This window comes from Myotis lucifugus, unplaced genomic scaffold, assembly GCF_000147115.1.
Source record: "Myotis lucifugus unplaced genomic scaffold, Myoluc2.0 scaffold_18, whole genome shotgun sequence".
NCBI lineage: Eukaryota > Metazoa > Chordata > Mammalia > Chiroptera > Vespertilionidae > Myotis > Myotis lucifugus.
In genome coordinates, this window is record NW_005871066.1 from 54,897 (window position 1) to 80,968 (window position 26,072).

Genomic DNA, 26,072 nt, shown 5'->3' on the forward strand with positions numbered 1-26,072 from the left:
GGTCAGGTGGTCTAGTTCTTCCCTCCCTCCCTCACACGGGCAGGCTGATATTCGGCCTCTGACAGTTCCCGGTGATGGCTGAGTGGGGGTGCATGGTCCGTCCCCCGTCTCCTCACTGCCGGTCCTGCCCCCGGGGGAGCCTCGGCTGGCTGTCCTGAGGCAGAAAGGACAGGTGGACGCAGGCGCTCTCCCCCGCAGACACCTCGCTGGCTTTTGCGGGTCGGCGTCCCAGGGCCCACAGCAGGTTAGAAACGCGTGCTCTGGTAATCGAATATCACTCACCACGGCCTGCCCCAGAAAACTACCATGATTTTGCAAGTTAGTCAATTTGAAAAGAACTTCTCATTGTGAGGAATGTGACGTCACCGCTGCTCTGGTTAGCTTCCATCAGTGCGATTTTTAAGGACAGCTCATGATTTGTTCTCGCCCTGGGCGGTGGTCAGGAAGCAGTCGGACCCCTTGAAGGGCGGGCTTGAGTCGGCTCAGTGCCTTGGTATCCTTTTAACATTAATGATTAAAAAAACAAGATTCCTCCGTGGCTTGCCAACTTGATAGTTTCTTACTTTAGAAGTTGGAAGAAAATTTGGAATTTAACATCTGATTAGATTCCAAATCCAGAGCCAAAAAAAAAAAAAAAATTACAGACGGTCCCCGGCTTATAAAGTTCAACTTAGGATCTTTCAACTTTATAGTGTGCACGTGCAAAAGCAATGTGCATTTGGTAGAAACAGTGCCCCGGGTTTGACTTTTGACCTTTCCTGGACTGCCCGTAGGTGGTAGGGTTCGCTTTCGTGACACTGGGCAGTGGTGGCCCCCAGATCTCAAGGGCCAACCACCTGTTCTGCACAGGGTTCTGTATTGTTTTTGGATTTTGTGTTCGTGTTTTCACGCCCCATCATGCCCATCTGTGCTCCTGTTTCTGGTGAGAAGTAGAGGAATGTGATTTGTCTTGAGAGGAAACTGAAAATAATGGCCCAACTGTAGGCCAGTGTATGTATTCTGAGCAGTTTAAGGTGGGCCAGGCTCAGCTGTGATGTTTGGTGGGTTAGATGTATTTAGTGCATTTTTAAAAAATACATTTTTATTGATTTCAGAGAGGAAGGGAGAGGGAGAGAGAGAAACATCAATGATGAGAGAGGACCATTGATCAGTTGCCTCCTGCAGGCCCCACACTGGGGATGGAGCCCGCAACCAGGCGTGTGCCCTGACTGGGCATCAAACCGTGACTTTTTGGTTCATAGATCGATGCGCAACCACTGAACCACCCAGCCAGGCATCAGTGCAGTTTTGACTTGGGCTATTTTCCTCTTATGACCAGTGTGTCGGGAGGTGACCCCGTCATGGGCTGGGGACACCTGCATCACACAGGACAGCAGGGTCACCCCGCAGCTCACTGGGTGGTCGCTCCCACCATCCCCTGGCTGATCCCATGTCTGTGGGGTGTCCTTCAGATGGAGCATCGGCACCGGAAGAAGGACGCGCCGGCGCAGGCCAGCAGCCACCACCTCTTCGTGCAGCTGAAGAGCCTCATGTGCTCCAACCTGGGCGAGGAGCTCGAGGTCGTCTTCTCGCTCTTCGACAGCAGGGAGAACCGCCCCATCAGGTAACTGCGTCCCGGTGCCGCCGGGGCCCGGATCCCGGGCGGGCATGGACCAGGTGACCCAGGTCCTGGGCGGGCGCGGACCAGATGACCTGGTATGCGTTCTTCTCTCAGCCCCACTTTCTGATTGGTAGGACCCTGTGGTTTCTACACTTCCTACCATGTGGAGGTTCCCCTGAAAGCTAGATGGGGTGATGTATGGGAAAGTTCTAGCAAAATGCAGAGGGGCTGTAGGACTGTAATAATCATTCTTACGTGAAAATAGGACTTGATATCGGGGCTGTGTGGGTTACTTTGTGTGGATAGTTCAGGGAAGATAGAATAGCTCGAAGTCTGCTTGCTGATTAGTCAGCACATGGCAGCTTTCCTGTTTACAGTGAATAATACCCTATTCTCATCCCACCTGGACCAGAGGATACCAGGAGATGATCAGTGTACCCGAAACCTTCCCACTAAAGCTCTGGAGCTGAGGCCTGATGAACAGTTTCCATAAGTTATATGTGTTCATGTACTTTCTTCTTCTTTCCCGTGCTTTGAGTCTCACCTGTTGTGGTTCTCTCGAGGCAAGCTTGCAGTATTTAGTAGGAACTTATAATGGATGTGTTTGTGTGCCTTAAACTTTCCATACATTTGTTTTTTAAAGTTGAGCATAACACACACCATCGTTTACATTAAGTTTTTTCCAATTCAAATTTAGAATATATGTTGTATCCTACAAATCCATGCTTTAAAAAGCACTTATTAAAATACGTAGATATCGACAGTTTTCAGGAACACCAGGCCACATGTATTGTTTTACAAACACAAAGTAATGCTGGAATATTTCTAGTAAAAAAAAAAAAGGTTTAGGACATATGCATGAAGCTTATTGTTCATGCACTGATAGCCGTAAGCTCGCTGGTGAGTTACTCTGTGCCCAGCCTGCACTCTGGAATCAGCAGCCACCCATACTCTGCATTTGCGCCTCCTCCAGATGATAGCAACTGGCATGGAAACCTCTTTTCTTCTTTCAATTTATTAAAATTTTTGTTGAAGTAATTGGGGGTGGCATCACTTAATAAAATCATATAAGATCCAAGTGTACGCTTCTGTAATATTAAGTCTATTTTGTTCACGTGTATGTTTACATTCTCGGCTCTGTGGTTGCTACTTCGCCGGTTTTGTCCGAAGTGGAGCCAATGATGGTTGTCTCGGGGCGCTTCTGTTTTCTAGAAAAGCTTCGATGTCACGCGAGTGATCTAACGGGTGTGGAGCCCGACTGGGGCTGAGGGGCACCCGGGAAAGCACCCCGTCCGAGCTACTAAACAGCCTTTACGATGCTAACCTTCTTCTCTCCCGCAGCGAGCGGTTCTTCCTGAGGCTGAACAGGAACGGGCTGCCCAAAGCCCCCGACAAGCCGGAGCGGCACTGCTCTCTCTTCGTGGTGAGTGGGCCGCGTCCTCCCCGTGGCGCTGTGTGTTATTGAGGGACGTGGATCCCTGTGAGCCAACGCAGGCGATTGGCTTAAACTTTGTGAACGACACGCAAAGGCCAGGAGTGCCCGGGACTCGGACAGGGTCGCCCCTGCGTTCCTCTCGGGCCTTGGGCTGGTCACACTCCCCGCAGAGTGCAAGGCAGTAGCTCGCCTGGTGTTGGATAGGCAACGTGACTCGATATGAGAATGAGTGAGGGAGAGGTTGACATGAGAGCGGGCTTTCCCTTTAACTATCATGTGACGTCAGTAAACCTACAGTCAAGTCCACTATAGTATTTTTATTTATTTTTTAAAAATATTTTTTTATTGATTTCAGAGAGGAAGGGAGAAGCAGAGAGAGAGAGAAACATCAATGCTGAGAGAGAATCATGGATCAGCTGCCTCCTGCACACCCCCTACTGGGGATTGAGAGCCTGCAAACTGGGCATGTGCCCTGACTGGGAATCAAACCATAGGTTAACGCTCAACCATTGAGCCACACCAGCCGGGCCACTGTAGTACTTTTAGAGCAGGATTTGAACTATATGCGTCTGCTACAAAAATACCATTAAAAACATCTATGTTGATTTTTTGGGGGGAGGAAATAAACACCTAACTTTCATTTAGAAAGGTACTACAGAAAGTTCAGTAAATCTTTAAAAAGTCACCCATCATAATGCTATGAAACACAACTCTCCTTTCTTTATGATGCCCTCTAAAAAACTTTAAAGCTTTCTGTGTGTGTGGGCACTGGTTGTCTTGTGAGCTAGTTATTGTTGGTTTGTTTTTTATTTCCATCTCCCCACCCCCTCCCCATTGACAGCCATCAGCTTCTTCTCTGTCTCTGTGGGTCTGTTTCTGCTTCGTTTGTTTATTAATTGTTCTTCTTCGTTTAGATCCCACATATACGTGAGGCCACGCAGTGTGTGTTTTTCTCTGACTTACTAGTATTTCACTCAACGTCATACACTCCGGGTCCGTCTGTGTTGTTGCTGGCGAGGTTTCCCTCTTTCTCGTGCTGACCACTTTCCACTGTGTACGTGAGCCACGTCCTCCCTCTGTGCCCATCTATACACGACATCGAGGCTGCTTCCACATCCTGGTTCTCACTGCTGATCCTGCAGGGAGCACAGGGGTGCACGTCTCGTTTTAAATTAGCGTTTTTATTTTCTTCGATAAATACCCAGAAGTGGAGTTGCTGGGTCGTGTGGCAGCTCCGTTTCGTCTGTTATTTGCAGGAATAATGTGCTGGGCCCTTTCACGGCTCCCCTGTCACGGACGAGTTCTACGATAACTGGGCTTTGTTTTTGGCAGGATCTGAGCAGCGGCGAGCTGCGAAGGGACATCTACATCACGGTGCACATCATCCGGATCGGTAGGTGTGGCCCTGTCGGGGGGAGCACACGGGGAAGGCGTGCGGCGAGGCCTCTGTCCTTGTGACTTGCCCGCTGCCTGAATCAGGAAGACGTCGGAGCCGGAGCTGCGCCCGAGAATCCCAGAACGGGGGCTTGCTCCCCGGCCTCCCCACTCCCGCGCAGGCCGCTCACCCGGCACAGTCTTCTCGCCACAAGTCCTCGTGGAGTTTGCTGTTTCTTTTTGTTTCATGGGGCTCCCTGACCATTTGATTCAACAATTTTGTGTTCATCTTTTTTTTTATCCTCACTCGAGGAGTGAGGATACTTTTTCCATTGTTTTTTTTAAGAGAGTGGAAGGCAGGAGGGAAGAGGAGAGAGAGAGAGGCATGGATGTGAGAGAGACACATGGATCAGTTGCCTCCTGCCTGCACCCCAACTGGGGCCGGGGATTGAATCCACAAGCAGGCACATGTCCTGGCAGAGGCACTTCCCTGCCTTTCGGACCCGGGCCTCCTGGCGCCTTCGCGGGACCTTGGGGAGGAGGCTTCCCGTGTGGGACCAGCTCGGTCCTCACGTTTCCTCGATGATCGAGGTCACGGCTAGGTCGTTGCGGGGGAGGGTCCTGGGCTGAAGGGGCATCTCCTGTCGCCCCAAACCTGTGTCCTTCCCGTGGCCAATGACATGATGATGGTGTGTGTGCCTCGTGAGGCCCAGATCCATGACTTCCTGGCCATGTCTGCTTCCTGTTGGCAGGTCGGATGGGGGCGGGAGAGAAGAAGAACGCCTGCAGCGTGCAGTACCGGCGCCCCTTCGGCTGCGCGGTCCTCAGCATCGCTGACCTGCTGACCGGGGAGACCAAGGACGACCTCATCCTGAAAGTGTACATGTGAGAGGCTGCCCGCGGGGGTGGGCGCGGGAACCAGGGCCTACTGGGGTCCGCCGAAGGACCTCGCTTTACCTTGATTACTTGTGTAAAGACCATCCAGAAGTCGAGGCAGCGGGGGCCAAGGCAGAGGCTGTTAGGGGCAATCAGGCAGGCAGGTGAGCAGTTAGGAGTGATCAGGCAGGCAGGCAAGAGGTTAGGGGCAATCAGGCAGGCAGGCGAGAGGTTAGGGGCAATCAGGCAGGCAGGTGAGCGGTTAGGAGCCAGTGGTCCCGGATTGTAAGAGGGTGCAGGCCGGGCTGAGGAGGTTGCGGGAGCTGCAGGGAGGCAGGAGGGCGAGCACTGGGTGGTGAGGACAGAGCTGCGGGCTGGACGTCACCGCTGCAGCTCACGGCCCCCACGCTGACAGAGGCCATGTCCCAGGTGCAACACGGAGAGCGAGTGGCACCAGATCCACGAGAACATCATCAAGAAGCTGAACGCGCGCTACAACCTGACCGGCTCCAACGCGGGTGAGTGTGGGGGGCTGACTGGCTCCAGGTGGGTGAGTGTGGGGGGCTGGTTCCAGGCGGTGAGTGTGGGGGGCTGGCTGGCTCTCCCGAGACCCCTCATTTCAGGTGCTCGCGTTGATTTGTCTGCATCAGAAGGAAATGGTCTGCCCTGTTTCTCTCTCTATTTGCTCCCTAACTTTAAAATTGCGCAGCCAGCATCCCCTCCGAGAGGCATCTTGTGTTGTGACGGGAGGCGTGCACTATACTCTCTCTAAAGTGTCCTTTCGGGCTTGAAGCGAACAGAGCTCCTGCCTTTGCTAAGAGCACCCAGCCTTGGCCTCTGCGTTGTGACTGATTCCTGAAAATCAGATGGCGAATGCACTGGCTCCTGGCCCTTGTGGGGAGAGGCCGGATGCACCGTGAGCTGGGGGAGGGCGGGAACAGCAGCTTCCCTACCGGGGCTGTGGCAGCGTCATCTACTCGGAGCGCACGCGGCCCAGGGCGGACGCGGCGTGGGAGAGCCATGTTGGCCGCCGTGCCGTGTAGGTAACGTGTGCATCTCGTTCAGAGGGACCTGGCACGTGGCACTGCATGGTGAGCTACATACCACGGGTCCACAGCCTCGTCCCAGTCACACACTGTAGACTAGACTGCATCGCCATGATGCCGCGCAGGCAGCCATGCCCTGAAGCCTGGTCAGCAGACAAAAGCTTGGGGACTGTTGTTAGCTCCCTACCCCCTTTCACACCCGTGTTGAAGCAAAAAACACACAACACACACACACAAACACACACACACACACAAAACCGACAAAACAAAAAACCCCACAAAAAACCCCGACAAAACAAAAAAAACACACACACACACACACAAAACCGACAAAACAAAAAACCCCTATGCCGTTGTGAGCTTTCTTTGAAATGAAGGGGCCTCCAATGAAGCCAGCTGGTATTGGGCCGAATGCATTGTTGTAAAGACCGAACAGGGGTGTTTGTGTTATATCCAACTTGCCTGGCGATCAGAAGAGCCAGCATTTCATTCAGACCCCCTCTTCTCGCACCCACGCCCGCGCCCGCCGTGCTGGGCCAGACAGACCCCCAGAGAAATAGCAGCTGCAACGGGAACTCAGGGGTCAGTGCGGCCGGAGCCATCCGTCCCCCGAGCTCCCCGCCCGGCCGTGCTCGGCTGCGATGCGGTCAGCTTTCTCCTCCCTCTCCCAGGAGGCGGGGAGGGACCTGGGTTTGTGTGACTCACCCAGAGTCTGACACTCCCACAAAATCCACAAGAGGTGAGGTGTGCTCTGGGCCGCGGGCAGGCTCCCTACAGGACCAGGAGGGGACGGACACCGCGTGAGGTCGTGTGTGTGCGTAGAGACTGGGTGACAACAGCAGGGACTCCAGGAAGGAAGGGGCATGGTCTCTTTCCTGGGCGGTTCCTCCCGGTGCTTAGTCTGTTTTTTTGTTTTTTTAATATTTTCATTGATTTCAGAGAGGAAGGGAGAGGGAGAGAGAGAGAAACATCCATGATGAGAGAATCATGGATCAGCTGCCTCCTTCACGCCCCCTACTGGGGATTGAGTTTGAAACCCAGGCCTGTGCCCTGACCGGGAATCGAACCGTGACCTCCTGGTTCATAGGTTGACACTCAACCACTGAGCCACACCGGCTGGGCGGTACTTAGTCTGTTTTACTGACCGACCGCCGCTTATTCTTGCCGGAATCCCGGGTGAGACCAGAGGTGAGCTTCCCACCTCTTCATTCCCGAGAGGTTCCTGTTCTGCTTAGAGCCATCGCACTACAGTGACAACCACGGATGGCACCCTGGAAAGAGGGAGAGAAACCCTAGTCCCGGAGGGTCCTGGGTCAAGGGTGTCTCCCCCTTTGGCGGAACCCAGCCCCTGTCCATTTTGAAAAAGACAAGACTAAGCCCATTGCTGCTTCCACTTGTGTTTCTGCCCGTCCGTCTCGGCGGGGGCTTGTCCTGTGTCCCCTGGACGACGGGAGGTTGTAGGAATAGCCGTCAGCGAGGTGTGTGCGAGCCGCTGGGCTTCATTACTGAAAGGGAGGCTCTCTAATGAGTTTCTTAAAAGAAGTGGGGGTGCAGCCCACACAGAATTGAAGTGGGAAGTGGGGTGCCTAATGTTCAGCCCCCCCCCCCCCCGCCCCCCGCCCGCGGTGGGATGTGTTGTCTTCCGCTGTTTTCTCCTTGGACGTGGAATTGTTGATTGAAAAGAAACGGAGCAGTCAGACGCTTTCAAGAGAATTGCATCCACTCAGCAAAGCAGTGCTTTCCTACGGCGTTTCCCCTGCTGTTCTTTGGTCGTCGGTGCTAAAAACAGAAGAAAAAGAGTAACTGGAAATGAGTTTTAAAAGAAAGTTCTACCACTTAATTTCCTTTACGCTTCGCTGACGCCCTCCTCCCTCTCGCAGTTGTAATCCGGCGTGTTTCATACGTAAAGGGACTCGTCGAGTTAACTGGTTTCTCCCTCTAAACCTGAGATTCAAGTTGCAAAGGTACATTAACCACCGTCTTCCTTGTGTTTAGAAACTGGGAGGTAATTGCTAGTGGCCCTCTTAACTCTTAAAGACCAAAATAAAAAACCATTGAATTAGTATATTTCTTCGATCAGATTTAGTTAAGTTGAGTAACTTCAGATTTCCTAAGCTCTGCCCTGTGGGAAATCCAAAATACTGCCTGGCCGGTGTGGCTCAGTGGTTGAGCGTCGACCTATGAACCAGGAGGTCATGGTTCGAGTCCCAGTCGGGCACATGCCCGGGTTTCAGACTCAATCCACAGTAGGGGGCATGCAGGAGGCAGCTGATCCATGATTCTCTCTCATCATTGATGTTTCTATCTCTCTCTTCCTCTCTGAAATCAATTAAAATAGATTTTTAAAAAATCCAGGAGTACTCTGGTAAGAATTTGAAACTAAAAATATCTGCGAGGGTGACCCTGGTTTAGGCTTCGTGAGCAGATGGTTGTTGTGAGCGTCACCTGGGGTGGCCGTGCGCGGGGAATTGTAGGAATGCGGAGGGAGGCAGCGCCAGCCCTGTGACTGGAAATCAGTCTGTCAGAATCTCTGGCTCTGGTTCAGGGTGTCCTGAGAGAAACTTCGGAATCTCTCCCTCTTGTCTCCGTGGTTATGCAACCCGGTTTCCTGCACTTTGCACGCCTCTCTCACTACGGGCGGAGACCACGTGTGCGAGTTCGGTCCGTGCCCAGCCTTCTCTTGCATTAGAGAGAGGATGTGCGTGGAGGCCATCCTGCCAGCAACTCCCCCCCACCCCCCCCCAGGAGGGCAGAGGGAGGCGCGTGGGCTCTGACCAGGAGGGCACTTTCACTCCTTGCACGGAGCTGTGGTGTGTTTAGTTGTCTGAGCTGAGAGCAGGCTTTGGGGAGACTTGGACTGTTGTGTGTGTGTGTGTGGGGGGGGCGGGCGGTTTGAGCAACCTCGCCTCACATGCCAGTGTCAGTCACTGTGACTGAACCGTGTGATTCTGTATCCCTGCTGGAGTCCGGAACATCGATGCCTTTAGAAACCGCTTTCTGACCGTTGGAAGTGGTACTTGTTGGCGCCACCTATCGGCTAGACGTGTAGCGTGTGACCTTTTGGCTCACCTTTGGGGTTTTCTGATTATGAAACTATGCTCTTTTAGTCTTTGTTTTTAGTTAATTTGACTTGCAGAAATGTTGCAAGAATAGTGCAAAGAATTTCTGATTTCTCAACGGCGAACATTGTACTATATTTGTTTTATCCTTCTCTCTGTGTGTTTTTGTGTGTGTACACATATATATACACACGTATGTATTCATCCTTTGCATATATATAAATATAGAGGGTTTTTAAAGTAGTTTTTGTGTATATATGTATATTCTCTCTCTGTATAGCCATTTAATGTTACTGAATTGTTATAATCTTTAAGAGTTGTATATACACATGTATGTACCAATCACACATACACGCATATCACACATACATACACACATTCTCCATCCTCAGGTGTCAGGCGTGACTCCCCTGTACTCTGCTCACCCCATCATGTAAGGACCACACTGCTCCATCGGCCACCTGGGCTGACCCCTCCTGTCTCTTCATGAGCCTGGCTCACGCCTGCACTCGGCTCTGCCCAGTGCTTCTGGCTGTGGCTCCACGGAGTCCCTTCCCAGCGGCGCCGGCTCCCTCAGCAGCACCCCGACCAGACGTCCTGATCAGAGACCCTGCCCTGACCTCCCATGGAAACCCCACACCTGAGCCCGGGCTCCCTGCTTCCCGCAGCCAGGATGCAGCCCCCAGCGTTCTCTCCGGCCAGGAGTTGGACTCAAATAACATATATGTTATTCACTTTATTTTGTAATAAAAAAATGTCTTTATTGATTTTTAGAGAGAGAAGAAGGGAGAGGGAGAGAAACAAAGACGTGAAAAAAGAACATCAGTTGGCTGCCTCCTGTATGCACCCCAGCCAGGGACCGAGCCTGCACCCCGGGCATGTGCCCTGCCCGGGAATCGAACCACGGCCTTCTGGTTCATAGGGCAGCACTCAACCAGCGAGCCAGGCCGGCCGGGCAAGAATTACAACTGAATCTTGATAAGAACAGAGAGAGTTGGTGGCCCTTGTGCCACAATCCGCTTCCCCCTCCCACCGGCCCCCGCTCAGCATGATGGGAATTCTGCTCCAGGTGGGTGTGGCCAAGAGCTGGAGCTCTTCTCCCCTCAGCTGTCAGTCAGGGGTGCGGCCTCCCCAGCAGGTGAAGCCCGCCAACCTTGGTCATCGCTCAGCGCTGCGTGGCTGAATTCCTGGGAAAGGTGGCGGAGAGGCCGGGGCTCCCTTCTCCCACCCACCCCCACCCCAGGCAGGGACGGGCCTGGGCGCAGCCAGGCATCTCGCGGATGTGGACAGCACGGTCACATGGCCACGGGAGCTGTGTCATGTGCTCTGTACACTGCACGCCTAACCATAACACGTGGTCAGTGTATTTATGACCGTTTCTCACTTTTTGCATTTCTGTCGCTATTCCCAGCTCTGTGTCATTTAGTTCATTGGTGGCAAAATGGCTGATCTAGTCGGAAATTAATTTCGCCAGCGACTTATGAATCATGCTGTGCTTGCCGTTTTTTTATGTGAAAGTGCAGAATCTCATGAATTTCAAAGGATGCCCCTCACAGAGCGAGTTGGCCTCACTTCCCGTGGAATGAGAGCCACCGGCTCTGGACCCCTGCGGTGTAACAGCCCCACGCCTTCCCTCCTGTGCTGCCTCAGGAGCCGAGCTTCGTCCCAAAGACCATGCTGTTTGTTACACACTTTAGACTAATTGGTGACCGAGCCTTTCATTAAAATCAGAGCTCAGGCACTGGCAGTTGGGTCCTAAACATCGAGGCTGATTGTTAAAAAGCTCAGTTTAATGAGTGTTTCTTCTGGTAAAGGGGACCGTTCCCCCCTTAGCAATTCTATTTTGGGCCAGAAAAAAAGGGGATTGTAAAACCCGATGGACCTGTTTTGTGAAATTAAAGTTTTCACCTAATTCTTCAGCTTATGTTGTTGGAAATCCCAGGTTTATCAAAAAATCCTCCCTGAACTTTCAAATGTCCTCAGTCAGTAACATTTCCCCCTTATCTGAACATTCCTGTTCCACACTGCCCCATTCTGCCCATAGTCCGTGTGCCTGTGCGCTTTCCTTAGTTTTCACTGAATTTATTGGGGTGACATGGTTAGTAGAATGATGTAGGTTTCAGGTGTACAGGGCTGAATACATCACCTGGATATTGTCGTGCGTGTTTTGTCTGCTTTAACGGAAACGGAGTTGAGGATTTGGGAAGAGCCAGGTACGTGTGGGCGAGCCCTCGGTCCGGCTGGCCTTCCCAGTCCCTGACTCCCCGTGAGTTCCTTATTCCGGAGGAACTGGGTCACTTCAACAGGCAGTGCCTTCTCCTCTCCTCCACACTCGTGTCACTCGGCTGGACAAATGAGATCATGACACACATCTTCCCAAACCTTCGGGGTGAAGCTAACATACCTTGTCGAATTTTAGGGCCGCTCGGCTCCATGGCTTTCCTCTTCCCCCCGGTGATGTCTGCATCCTCCTGTCACCTTCTCCTCGCCTCCCGCGTGCCTGACTGGCTCCTCTGTGCCCCGCTGGCTCCTCTGGGTCTGTCTCCCACACGGGCCTCTCTATCCCCTGCACCCTCATCTCTATGGCTCTGGCTGGCTAGAACATGGATGTGTTTCACTGTTCATGCTTCCATGTCTGTCTTTCCCTAGAACATACGTTTTCTCTGTTTCCCATCTTCAGTTTTCTTCAGCATTCACATGGGCTCTGGCTGCGTTTCTTCTCTCATTGCCTTATCCTCTGTAAAGTATTCTGCTTACATTAAAGAAAAAAAACCACTGATGGTTACATGAATTTTGGCTCCAAAGTAGCAGAATATGAATCCTGTCACGTTTCTTTCCTCCAGCCCCTGCCCCGAGTAGCGTGATCTCTTGGTGGTTGCTCTTTTCATTATCAGTTGGTTCTTCTCTCTCCTTGCCTCACATATACCTCATCATGCTCCCAGTGTCCTGGGCAGAGCCTGTGATGAGAAGTCCTGGGAAAGGGACCTTCACTTGCAGGAACTCACAGGACCTCAGACCGCTGTCCAGTCCACCGGACCCTCTGCCTGGACGCGTGGCTCAGAGCGCCAGGCCGTGGGCATGTCCTGTGGGAGTGGCTGTCACTATGTAAGTGTCGGGCGCACACTGGTCTGCCTTCCCCAGATGCCAGCATCCCCAGGGGCGATGGGGACGGTGCGGGTGAGTATTCTGAAGGCAAAAGGACAGAAGTGGAGGAGAGTAGAGACACCAGTGATGAGTGGGGAGGTCATGGGAGAGTGTGCGTCAGGGAGAAACCGCTCCTGGGACGGAGGGATTGTAACACGTGAGCGAGTCTTCGTTCCCCCGCCTCTGGGTTTCCACGGGAACCCTGCTGTCGCCGGCAGATCATCTGGACCATTTTCCTACCATTGTCCAGCCCCTGCGACTTTCAGAGGACAGATGGACAGATGTGCTAGTCACCCAACTCAAATGGGGCGACGAGGCAGGTGAAGGACCTGCCGGAGTTCATTCAATTCCCCCAGCAACTCTGACACAGCGTGATCTTAGGTCCACGCCCAGGAGGCCTGGCCTCCTGTCCGCTCCGCCCCTCAGGTCGCCAGGCCTCCTCTAGGTCGGATCTGGACAGGGAAAGGCTCCTCTCTGAGCCTCATGCTTTCCTGTAAACAAATGCCCTTGATGTTTGAACTACTCTATTGAAAAGCACACAAACCAACAGGAAGCCCTGCTTCTGCTGTTATTTGTTGAATCCTTCAGCAGAGGGAGGGCGAGAGGGAGAGCCCCGCCGGATGTATGTAAATCGTCCTGCTTCTCTCTTCATTTCAGCGTGATCGCCGCCACTCTTATGTCTGTGTGTGTAGATGGCATGGTGGTGCCCTAAGCCGTGATGGGGCGGGATGGCTGACACGTGGAATGAGTGTTTCCTCCGGGTGCTGGGAGAGAAGCTGGGGCCAGGAGTCAGACCTCCCTTCTCAGGGTCCTGCTTACGGGTTTTCCATCGCTATGAACTTCCTTCCATGTGGGAACACTCAGGATTCAGGCTGGAAAGTCTGCCCTAGAAATCATCCTATGGATTCTGGTGCTTTTGTCTAAATAGTGACCCTTAGTTTAAAACACTGCTACCTTGCCCGGCCGGTGTGTCTCAGTGGTTGAGCGTCGACCTATGAACCAGGACAGTGGTTGGCAAACTGGCTCGTGAGCCACATGCGGCTCTTTGGCCCCTTGAGTGTGGCTCTTCCACAAAATAACCACGTGCGGGCGTGCACGCACAGTGTGATTGAAACTTCGTGGCCCACGCGCAGAAGTCGGTTTTTGGCCTGGGCGAGTCTATTTTGAAGAAGTACTGTTGATATTTGGCTCTGTTGATTAGTGAGTTTGCCGACCACTGAACCAGGAGGTCAGGGTTTGATCTCCTGTCAAGGCACATGCCCTGGTTTTAGGCTCGATCCCCAGTAGGGGGTGTGCAGGAGGCAGTCAATGGATGATTCTCGTCATTGATGTTTCTGTCTCCCTCTCCCTCTCCCTTCCTCTCTGACATCAATAAAAACCAATCAATGAACCCTGGTGCCTTGGTTTGGGCTTGGGGAGCACTTGGGTGTCTGGCCCCGGCCTGTGACCCCGCGCCCTCGTCTGTTCCAGGCTTGGCCGTGTCCCTGCAGCTGCTGCACGGAGACCTCGAGCAGATCCGCAGGGAGTACCCGTCGGTGTTTTCTCACGGCGTGTCCATCACCAGGAAGCTGGGCTTCTCCAACATCATCATGCCGGGTAAGTGGCTGGAGCTGCCCACGTGATGAAATGGACGGATTGTGTCTGTGTTCGACCCTGGAGACAGTTTTCAGATTTCGAAGCGTTCAGGTGGGCGATGCTGGTGAATGAGAGGAGGCACAGCAAGCCCTCACTGACTGTCGTCGGCAGGTCTGTGACTTTAGGCGAAAGGACGCAGAATGAAGCCAGTTTCCCCGCAGGCGAACTAATGGAGAGAAACAGGAGTTCAGTTTCTGCCGCATCTCATCCGTCTTATAACGAGATGACCTGACTTGGGGACCTGCTGGGTGTGCTAAGAAGCAGCCGTGTTTTAATAGTACCTACACTTGGATGATGTGAGGACAGGTGGCCTGGGAGGCGTGGCCGCGTGTCATCTGACTGTGATCGGAGGGAACATTGAGGTCGTGTCCAGAGAATGTCCCCCTCGGGTGGGAAGTGTCAGTGACGTTGCTGAGAGGAAGCCCTGTAGGTTTAGAGAAGTTATTGAGCAACATTTAGCCTTTCTTGGAGGATTTGTCACCAGAGATACGTGTGTGTGTGTGTGTGTGTGTGTGTGTGTGTGTGTGCAGCCGAAACACACTCCAAAAAGTGTTTCTCGGTGCTGGAGATGGGGAGAAGGGCGTTCGTGCTCCTTTTAGTGGGGTGGTCACATTGCAAGGTGTCAAAAATGTCAAATCGCTATGTTGTGCACTTGAAACTAATGTAACCCGTATAATATTGTAACCGGCTACACTTAAATTATTTTAAAAATGAGGGGGAAAAGGAGATTCACACTCTTTTTTTATAAAATATATTTTTATTGATTTCAGAGAGGAAGGGAGAGGGAGAGAGAGAGAGAGAAACATCAATGATGAGAGAGAATCATTGATTGGCTGCTTCCTCCACGCCCCCTACTGGGGATCGAGCCCAAAACCCAGGCACGTGCCCTTGACCGAAATGGAACCTGGGACCCTTCGGTCCACAGGCTGACGCTCTATCCACTGGGCCGAACCAGCCAGACGAGATTCACACTCTTAAAGCAAATGCCAAGCGGTAGTATTTTCTCAAGCTCCACAGCCCCCTCCACCACCAAGAAAAAGGTAGGAAGAGCAGATGAAGAGGCTGCAGGAGCCCACAGGGTTTGTAGAAAGCAGGTCGTCTCAGTCACAGTCAAAACCCACGTGTCACAGCGTGAGGGGCAGTTGCTCTGAGAGGCCCAGGCACGGTGTGCAGCGTCCTGTGGCCTCCCGGGGGGAATCACCCCCAGAGGCCAGGAGAACAGCTGGAGTCTCCCGACCTGACCCTGCGCAGGGCCCGGCCCCGCATCCCGTGCATGTGGTCGAAAGACGCTGTGCACAGAACGGGGACCTTGGTGCCGGGCAATCCCACTACTTGTTCCTTCTGAGCTATAAATACCTGGTATTTCCTCTTTAACAAAAAAGGACAAGTGTCATCCCACCGGGAAGCAACGGGATGGGCAGATCTGATCTAAAAAACACATGTCAGCGGAGAAGGCCGCCAGCTGCGGGTCTCTGGGCAGGATCGGTGAGCCGTGGAAAATGTGAGGCCACGTGACAGACACTCTGTGGCCTGAGTCACTCTCTGGGACGTGCCTGCTCAGGCGCTTGGGTCCGGCTCTCATGATGGACAGGAACTTGCTGTGGAGTCAGGCTCGCTCCCGTCTCTCCCAAGCCAAGTCTCCTGGCGGCTGTGAGGTCACCGTGTCCAGGAATTCTGGGAAAGACGTGCCCTGTAACTGTCCTCGCGGGCCTGCCATCCTCTTCCCTTTGGGTGTTGCTTCTGGGCTGCGTGCCGGCGCCCGAGTGTCAGACTGGCTTCTGGGAGCCGCCCCGCGGGGCTGTCCTTCTGTCGTCGCACCTCATAGATGCCAGGAGGGAAATACTGGGATATGGGGACATCGGACAGCGCCTTTCACCTCAACCCCAGGGGCGCCTCCTGGACACACACGCTCGTTGTTGAGAATGCGGCCTGCAGAGGCGGCCTGACGGGCGTGGAGACTGGCAGGGAGGGTGGGCGACCTTTCGTAAAAGAATAAATAGAAGATGTGTGTGGAACCCTGCGCTTGATGAACGGAGCTTTCCTCCGTAGAGTCCTTCATTTCCCTCCCGAGCAGATGTAAAACGGCTTTAATTCCCCCCCCCCCCCCCCCCCCCGCAGGTGAGATGAGGAACGACTTGTACATCACCGTAGAGAGGGGAGAGTTTGAGAAAGGAGGCAAGAGCGTGGCCAGGAACGTGGAGGTGACGATGTTCATCGTGGAGAGCGGCGGCCAGACCCTGAAGGTAAGGTAGTGGTTCTGGGCGAGACAGTCCCAGGCCATCGCTTTGGGCTCGTCCGGAGCGAGATCCGTTCATTTCTGACTTGCAGTATTTTCCATCTTCCCTTTCTTCTCTATCCCCGGGGATGTTTTAAATCATTAAAATGCCGTTCAGAAAGGAACGTCGGAAAGCTAACAGGCTTTTACAGTTTAATTGTTGAATTAACCGTGTCTACAATCTCCTCCTAGCCGTTATTCTGTAAATACAGTATTTTAAAGCCATTTCGTATTTTTCCTTTTCATCTGTCATGGTTTTGGAGACAAATACTTCCAATTGGCCATTGGTAAAAACAAACAAAAAATCACACCTTTCGTCCTGTGTATTTTCATTTTGACCAAAGGGAGGCGTGGAGACGGGTGTGAGGAGCTGGGGAGACGGCCCGGGTTCTCTGCGGAAGGGTGCTCTGTGTGAGCTTCCCGGGGGCACAGCACGGCTTTCACTGCAGAGGGCAAGCTCTCTGCCGTGCACTCGACCTTCACCCGGGCCGTGCCAGTGCCCGCCTCGCACACATCCCCGAGCCCCACCCGTGCACGGAGCCTGGGAGACCAGCCTCGGAGTGAAGCAGGCGCAGCGGAGCCAGCCCCAGGACCCGAGTGTGTGTGGGGAGCAGGCAGATCCCCGAAGCGAGCGCCCGGCTGCTTTCACAGCCATCTCCAGGGCGCTGCCTTTCATCACCCCTTTTCTCCGTCAGGACTTCATCTCCTTCGGCTCCGGGGAGCCCCCGGCCAGCGAGTACCACTCCTTCGTGCTGTACCACAACAACAGCCCGCGCTGGGCCGAGCTGCTGAAGCTGCCCATCCCCGTGGACAAGTTCCGGGGCGCGCACATCCGCTTCGAGTTCCGGCATTGCTCCAGTGAGTGGCCCTGGCTCGGCTCGGCCGAGTGTTGTGTGGATGAGGGGTGAGGGCGCCCCGGAGTGCAGTGTTTAATGGTTGATGTGGGGTAGATCCTCCCACTGTGGCCACTTTGAACCGCCAACGGTATGTCACCGACTTGCCCTTGGGGAGCGGGGTGCTCCGTGGGCCTCGTGCTCCGTGGGCCTCGTGCTCCGTGGGCCTCGTGCCCAGGACAGCCGGCTCCCACGGGCCACTAGCATGTGGGTGATTCCAGAGCCGCGAGGCTGGGCAGGTTTCTAAGGAGTCCATCTAGAGAGCAAAGGAGAGTCTGAGGATGATCCCACGGAGGGAGATCTTGGGAGAGGGGAGGGAGGCACGGCTGAGCTTAGGAAGGAGTAGCCAGTGAGGCGGGAGGAGAGTCGGGGGCTAAGTGAAGAGACACTTTCCAGAGGGGATCGAGCAGATGTGTCTGTCAGGTGCCAGTGATCAACTGAGGCAAAGATGGGGAATGATCATGACTTTTGCTTACTTTGTAAAGAATATTGACATTTGCCCAGCTTCACTCTGGAGCTGAAATGAATGATTAAAAAAGAAAATCCTGTGTGATCATTCCGTTTTCAGGGACGGCCTCGTGCGGGGGCCAGAGCCAGCAGGCAGGACAGCGGGTCTCTGTGTGGGGTCCTCTCGGGGGTTAAATGCAGAAGCAGCTGTGAGGGAGGGACTTTTCCTGAAGCCTCGTGTCTGACCGTCAAGGTCACCGTGTCTAACTCCCCCTCAGGTCTCACCTCCAAGCTGGGCTTTCCCATCCCGTGTCAGCCTCCACGTGCGGCCTGTGTGGGGAGGAGCAGCCACCAGGCCCTGGGACGCCTCCCTGCCTATCGCCAGGCAGGAGGAGGCCCTGGCGGGTGGCTCCTTGGTTAGAGCGCCGTGTCCATACACCAACGTTGTGGGTTTGATTCCCAGTCAGGGCACATACAAAAATCAACCAGTGAATGCATGAATAATGGAGCAACACATCGGTGTTTCTCTCTCTCTCTCCCTTTTCCTTCTCTCTAAAATCAATCAATAAAAAACTAAAATAGTTAAGTGCAGACGGAGAGTGGAGTTGAACACACAGGCTCCCTGAAAGCTTGCTCCAGGTTTCGGAGGAAGGTGGCGGCGGGAATCGGGAGGTCTAGGCCGCGCACCTCCCGTCTGTGATCTCAGTTTCCTTATCCACACTCGTTGCTGTTGGTCCTCGGCCCCTCAGCTGTTGCAGTTCTCAGTCAGGCACCTGAAAACCATGGCCCTACTTCCAGCTTCCAGACCCGATGCAGCGAGTCCTGCCGCCGTCCACCGCCTTCCCGCTGTTCCCAGCGTGCCTGGCAGGTCCCCAGGAGGCGGCAGCCCGGGCATGTGCCCTGACCAGGAATCAAACTGTGATCTCCTGGTTTATAGGTTGATGCTCAACCACTGAGCCACACTGGCCGGGCTCGAGACCCCTTTCCGTGAGTAGCAAGAGAAACACTGCATTTCACATGCGTTAGGTCATGCGTGCAGTCACATGTGTTTCTTGAGAAGCTCCTGTGGTCTTGCCACTCACTCTTGGAGACACCAAGCTTAGAATAAAACAAAGCAGAGAAGGAACCTGCCCTCCGTGGAGCTTACATCCCCAAGTGGGGGGTGGGATGTGATAAGAAAGGGGCGATACACAAATGAAAGAAGAATACCCGTCATTTCAGATAATGAGCAAGTTAGTCAAGGAGTGGAAATTGCTGCCGAAGGGGCAGGGATGGGGATGGGGCTGGAGGGGCCGCTGCCGACAGAGCTCCGTGGCTGGATGACTCGATCAGCGGCTTCTCCGCAGCCTGTGTCTCTGAGCCTTGTGTCGGCAGGTGCTGACGTGAGCCGGTAAGTCGTCGCCATCTTTGTTTTCCCCACAGCCAAGGAGAAGGGCGAGAAGAAGCTGTTTGGCTTCTCCTTCATCCCCCTGATGCAGGAGGATGGCAGGACGCTCCCAGACGGCACGCACGAGCTCATCGTGCACAAGGTAACGCGAGCGGGGGCTGGCGGTGGCAGGTCCCGTGTCCCCCAAGATGCCAGGGGTCCACGTGGCACCACCATCCGGCTTAGGGGTGTAACTGGGTTTTCCTGGGGTGACAAAAACGTCTATCAACTCTATGCAGTGTCGTTTCTATGTTCTTTAAGATTAGCTAGCTCAGCCTGGCTGGTGTGGCTCAGTGGTTGCACCAAGAGGTCACTGGTGTGATTCCCGGTCAGGCACATGCCCGGGTTGCAGGCTCGATCCCCAGTAGGGGGCAGGCAGGAGGCAGCCGATCAATGATTCTCTCTCGTAGATTTTCTATCTCCCTTTCCCTCTCCCTTCCTCTCTGACATCAATAAAAACATGTAGAAAAGAACCCCGGTGGTGCGTGGTGAGTTAGGAGCATGCCGGAAGCCTCCGAGAACTAGGACGGACAGGCTGTGAGACAGATGGGCAGCGTCTGTGGGCGGCGCTGTAGAGGGGGTGTCGCCCTCGGCACGCCCACGTGGGTGTGATGACAGCCCGTCCCCCACGCCCAGGGCCCTCGGCCTCTCGCAGGAGGAGGATTGAGGGCTGCTCCATGGGCATCACGGATGTCCATTTCCTCTGTCCTGTTCCCGCTGGTTTTAGCCCGGAATGACCACCCTTGCCTGAAGAGAGAGTTACATCAGGAATGTGAAGCTGTCTGTGTTTAGATCTGCAGTTCTTCTTACCTTTGTTAGCGGCGTTTTCTGGGAGGGAGAGATCCCCCTCAGGGATGGGACTGTCAGGTTCCCCTGAAATACCGTCCTCTCCGGTCGCCCGTCCTCAAAGGAAGGAGTTGTTTCAAAGCTGCCTCAGCTGAGCTGTTGGAAGAACTTGAGCATTTTTTCCAAAATTCTGTGCTGCCCACCAGCCAGGCGCAGTGCACGGCTCCCTCTGTTCTGCTCCTCACGACCACACCAGGGGCTTCGAGACGGGCAGGGAGGTCCCACGGGGTAAGGGGCGTGGGGCAGCCCCTCGTGTGGGAAGTGTCAGAGCTGGGGTTCCACCCCCGCCGGTCCCGGTCCGAACCCGAGCCTCGTTCCTCTTACACACCTCTGCCGCATTCCACTCCAAAGCCAGATCTACTCGTGATTCTGTTTGGAGCGTCTCCCGGGTCATAAACACGAGAGCCGGAAACTGTAATTCTCAGGAGGCCTCCTTTCTTTCTGTTTTTGAACAGTGCGAAGAAAACACGAGCCTTCAGGACCCTACCCGCTACCTCAAGCTCCCCTTCTCCAAGGGCCTGCTCCTTGGGACTAGCAGCCTCGCCCCCAAGACCACAAAGGAGTCTTTTTGGATCACGTCGTTCCTCTGTTCCACGAAACTCACCCAGAACGGTAGCGTCCCACCCTCTCGGGGTGCAGGGCTGGGGTTTGGTGGGCATCGTCGGTCACCAGCCGGCAGTTCAGACCCTGGAGGAGCACGACCCCTCTGGGGCGGGGGGTGGGGGGATGGGGGGGGGGGGAGATGCCCAGGAAAACGGGACCGTCCTGACCCGGGTCTGTACAATGCATGTCACGTGAGGGCCTCATAATGACCCAAGATTGGAGCTCACGTACACAGCTTTCCAGTCAACCCTCAAAACCGCCTGCTTAAAAAATGAGAATAAGCCGGACCAGTGTGGCTCAGTGGTTGAGCACTGACCTATGAAGCAGGAGGTCCCGGTTCTATTCCCGGTCAGGGCACCTGTTTGAGGCAGCCAATCAGTGAGTCTCTCTCATGTTTCTCTCTCTCCCTTCCTCTCTGAAATCACATAAAAATATATTTAAAAAAAGAGAGAGAATCAAGTGAGAGAAAGAACACCACCACCTTCCTCTCCCTGGTTTCTGGCTCCATAGACGCGGCAGTTGCAGGCTGTGGTGTAAGCCGGTTGGTGTTTAACTAGGTGGGGACGGCTTTGGGGTGTAGGTTCCTGTGTGTGGCAGGGCGTTTAGGAAGCGATGATTAATGAAGCAGGGTGATCTGCTGGGCGAACCGTCCTGAAAGCCACGTCTGTGATGCGGGGAGTCAGACACGCCGGGGTTCTTCCTCGTCGCCGCATGACGCGTCTGGCACGCACCCCGAAGTCCATGTGAATGAGTTGGGGGCCTGGTGTTGAGGAGAGCCACTCGCAGGGAGGCATCGCGCCTGGTGAAGCACTGTGCCTGGGCAGGGCTCAGAGCTGCCGGTCTCTCGGAGGTGCAGGGCGGCGCCTCCGAGAGATGTCTCCTCGTGGGCATCAGGCAAAATGTGTCCTGTCAACACGGACCCCTTAGCAGACACCTCTGGGTTCCCCGGGCCACTGTCTGTTTCTATACGCAGGGCCGGGGACATGGTTCTCTCAGGCTTATCTTCGTTTCGGTTTCTCCCCTTCCAGAGTATCTCTGGAGATGTGCTTTTTACAATCAGCGGCATCCTCTATTTTGGGGGACCTTGATGGAAGGCTCTTAGCCCCAGGTTAAGAGATGCCACGTTGCCCAGACTTTATCCGTCAGTGGGTCGTGATGTTCCCTAAATAAGGCCGCATGGGCAGAGCGCTGTGTGGACTATCAAGCATTTACCAAACCTGGAGCATGTTGGGGGGCCAGTCTCCCGCCCTGGGGTTGTGGGTGCTGGGAACACAGCGGGGCCGAGCCTGGCGTGGCTGGCTGCCTTGGGTTCTCAGCCCAGCGGGGCGCAGACAGACAGCCACAGCCTGGGACCCGTGCTCTCGGGTGAGACATGAATTTCTGTTCTGTTCGAAGGCGACATGCTTGACCTTCTGAAGTGGAGAACTCACCCCGACAAGATCCCAGGCTGCCTCTCCAAGTTGAAAGAGATCGACGGCTCCGAGATCGTCAAGGTACACGCGGTCCCTGTCCCTCTCGGGGCCCTCGGGGTGGGGCTGGTCGCTGGTCCCTGTCCCTCGAGGGGCCCTCGGGGTGGGGGTTGGTCCCTGCCCCTCACGGGGCCGTCGGGATGGGGCTGGTCAGAGGGGAAGGACAGCTCCCATTTGATGGGGGGATTTTCTTCTTCTCTCCCTAACAGTTTCTGCAAGACACCCTGGACACCTTGTTCGGGATTTTAGATGAAAATTCCCAAAAGTATGGGTCAAAAGTGTTTGATTCTCTGGTGAGTTTGCATTCCCTTTCATCACATCTTAACAGTGTCGCCTGTCCCTCTGGACTCGCCTAAGGCCGTTCTGGAAATGGACACTTGAGAGCGTGAGGATTCGCTTAAAAATTACAAAACGGCCGGGCTTGCCTGTGGTTTCCTAAAGCTCCGTTTTCTTCTTAGGTTCACATCATAAATTTGCTGCAAGACAGCAAATTCCATCACTTCAAGCCGGTGATGGACACGTACATCGAGAGCCACTTTGCCGGGGCCCTGGCGTACAGGTGAGCCCTTCCTCCTGGCGTCGCTTTAGCACCGCGTTGTGGGCGCTTTTCTAAGCAGACCCTCCCGCCCGTTTCCCCCGCACTTTAGGGACCTCATCAAGGTGCTCAAGTGGTACGTGGACCGGATCACGGAGGCGGAGCGGCAGGAGCACATCCAGGAGGTGCTGAAGGTAACCTCAGACGAGGCCTCTCAGGGCGCCGGGCGTGGCGATGCCTCGGGGAACAGGCCCCTCCACGCAGACAGGGGTGGGGGTGGCGCTCACTGCACCCCAAGGATCTGACTCGCACCCCGGCCGCTGCAGAGCTGGGGACACTGGAAGGGACCCCCCCAGGCTTGCCCACGGCACCCGCTCGGGATGCACCTTCCTCCTCTGGGCGCCTGAACCCCTGGGGTCTGGGCTGGCACTAGGGGGTTTGTGCGAGGACCGCAGGTGGGCGGTCACGCTTGGCCGTTCCCTGTTCTGGCTTTTATCACCATCTGGGAGCGATTCTCCTGACATTCGCTGAGAGAATGGGTGCTTAGCAGGGACCACGGAAGGGAAACAGGTTTTACCGGGTCTCCTACTTTAACATTGTCCACCTCCCGGGGCCGCGTGCTCAGGTGCATGTGGAGATGCTGAGACCTCACTTGCACACATGTCCAAAGAGAACACAGCTTCTTAAGGGGATGGCCCAGGAACTACCGGCCGTCTTCCGACGCCGGCTGTGGGCACCGCCCTATGCGGTGTCGGTGGAGGAAGGTAGACAAGTAGGCCCTTAATATTCGGATACGTGGATCACTGGGTCTGCTTGAAGGGAAGATACTAAGTGGCAAGAGTATACACTAGCAAAGCAAAATTAACTTTCGAGAACAGACTTCTTTTGTTAATTTAAAAATCTCTGAGGATTAAAATATTTTGTTTTTGCCTCTGAAGAATTACATAGAATTTTTATATTGATGTATTTAAAATTAAAAAAAAATTGTTCAATGATAGCGGACATTCAGTATTATACTAGTGTCAGGTGCACAGTATGGCGGGTAGACATGTGTGTAACTTACGAAGGGATGAGGCCCCCCATGAGTCTAGGACCACCTGACACCGTATGACAACATCATGTCGCTATGACAGTATTAACGACTGTCCTCCCTCTGCTGTGCGTCACCTCCCTGTGACTGTTCTGTCACTGCCAGCTTATACTTCTCACTCCCTTCCCCTCTCCCCCGGCCCCCCTGCTCCCTCCCCTCTGGCAGCCACGCAGAGAAATGTTAAGTGATCTAGACGTCTTCCCTCATTAGGCCTCAGAGAAAAGGGACTCTTCTCCCACATACACGTGCTGCTCAGAACCTCCCGGTCCTTTGCGTTTAAATCGGGGATTTGAAGCCTAACCCTGTTGCTGTCCCGGCTCCCTGCCTGTCCTTGTGTGTCAGTGCCGTTGCGCTCACTGAGGGTCACCGTGTCGCCGTTGTGCTGCAGGCCCAGGAGTACATCTTCAAGTACATAGTGCAGTCGCGCCGGCTGTTCTCACTGGCCACGGGCGGGCAGCACGAGGAGGAGTTCCGCTGCTGCATCCGCGAGCTGCTCCTGTCCGTGCGCTTCTTCCTCTCGCAGGAGAGCAAAGGGGCCGGGCCGCTCTCTCAGTCCCAGGTGCGTTGCTTTTCTTTTTACATATATTTTTCATTGCCCTGGCCAGTGTGGCTCAGTGGATAGAGCGTCGGCCTGCAGACCAAAGGGTCCCGGCTTCGACTCTGGTCAAGGGCAGCTATCTCCATTGCAGGCTGCTCCTCGACCTGGACCCTGGTCGGGGCACTTGCAGGAGGCAACCAATCGATGCGTTTCTCTCACATCGATGTTTCTCTCTGTCCCTTTCTCCTCCACTCTCTCTAAAAATCGATGGAAAAATACCCTTGGGTGAGGATTAACCAACCAATCAACCAAACAAATAAATACATTTTTATTAATTTCAGAGAGGAAAGAAGAGGGAGAGGGAGATAGAAGCATCAGTGATGAGAGAGAATCATTGATTGGCTGCCTCCTGCACCCCCCACACTGGGGATCGAGACCACAACCCGGGCATGTGCCCTGACTGGGAATTGAACTGTGACCTCCTGGTTCACAGGTTGACACTCAATCAACCCCTGAGCCATGGGGCCGGGCCGCCCTGATGTCTCCCAGCTCGTTGCTGAGAGCATGCCGGGAGTTGACCTGCGTTTCTCTCTTGAAGGCCGTGTTCCTGAGCTCCTTCCCTGCCGTGTACTCGGAGCTGCTGAAGCTCTTCGACGTCCGGGAAGTGGCCAACCTGGTGCAGGACACGCTGGGCAGCCTGCCCACCCTCCTGCACGTGGACGAGACGCTGCAGGCGGTGAAGCTGCAGTGCATTGGCCAGACCGTGGAGAGCCAGCTCTACACCAACCCAGGTGGGCGTCCCGCAGGGCAGCTCCCACGCCCGCCTCGCCTCCGTGGCCGCGGGGCAGCGACGCCGTCCAGATGGGAGACGCCAACCTCCTTCTCCACAACCTTGTGCCCGGGTGGCGGGATAAACCTGTTGAGGAGCCAGGCACAGGCGTGTGGCTACTCAACCCTGTTTCTGGAAGGAAGGGAAGCCCTGCTGGTGAGGGACTGGTCCCTGGGTGGGTGTAGGTGCGCTTCCTCGTCCTGTGAGGCCTGTGTGTTTGTGCGGGCGCTGAGGAAGGCTCCCTCCCGCCCTGAGTCCTTGGTTTGCGCCCTCTGATGTGTATTAGGAAGAAAGTCACATACGCCTTTTCCCGTGAGACACCTCACTACCTGGCTGGGGACCAGGACAGTGCTGCACCGACAGGCGGACGTGGCCGCCCTCGCCTTGTCTGTGGCCTTAAGGAGACAGCTCTGCTGTGCAGCGTTGTGTTTGCTGGAGGCGGGCACTTCACTAATGCCCTTCACTGTTCACCTGACGGAAGAGCCTTCCGTCCTTCGCTTCCTGGCCTTTTTTATCACCAGCCGATGCTGATCTTGCCTGGTTTCTCTGCATCCGCTGTTAGTGTTGTGAATTGCACCATTGGAGGGTTTGGCCTTAAATCCTCAGGATAGACTCGTTTAATCATAGTGAGATATGTATCAACCTGCATGGGTGTTGGTGACATTTTACACGGAGGTTTGCCTCTGTGTTGAGGGAGGTACCCATCTGTGGTTTTTTAAATCTTGTGATGTCGTTGGCCGATGTGGGCCTCGGCGATGCTTGCCTCCTTCAGTGAGTCCGTGTGGTCCCTGTTTGCTTGGTTTACTGGGAGAATTCACACAGACTTGTTACGGTTTCTTCTATAAAATGCTTCATAGGATTCATAGAAGCCACGTGGGCCTGGAATTTTCCTTGTAGGTTTCTAACAAGTTTAATTTCTTTGATCAGCACAGAGTCTAAGTATCCATTTTTA

General features: G+C 54.4%; 1 protein-coding gene across 1 annotated transcript in view; it reads left to right on the plus strand.

Moving 5' to 3' along the window:
• Window positions 1-26,072, plus strand: part of DOCK4 (dedicator of cytokinesis 4) — a 90,231-nt gene that overhangs the window by 15,896 nt on the left and 48,263 nt on the right. Inside the window, 16 exon segments of the mRNA XM_023751001.1 lie at window positions 1,452-1,603; window positions 2,942-3,023; window positions 4,368-4,428; window positions 5,162-5,294; window positions 5,715-5,803; window positions 14,005-14,130; window positions 16,288-16,412; window positions 17,140-17,302; window positions 19,207-19,313; window positions 20,512-20,668; window positions 22,055-22,152; window positions 22,338-22,421; window positions 22,587-22,687; window positions 22,776-22,857; window positions 24,142-24,312; window positions 24,890-25,082. Coding sequence (XP_023606769.1) covers window positions 1,452-1,603; window positions 2,942-3,023; window positions 4,368-4,428; window positions 5,162-5,294; window positions 5,715-5,803; window positions 14,005-14,130; window positions 16,288-16,412; window positions 17,140-17,302; window positions 19,207-19,313; window positions 20,512-20,668; window positions 22,055-22,152; window positions 22,338-22,421; window positions 22,587-22,687; window positions 22,776-22,857; window positions 24,142-24,312; window positions 24,890-25,082 — 1,924 coding nt within the window.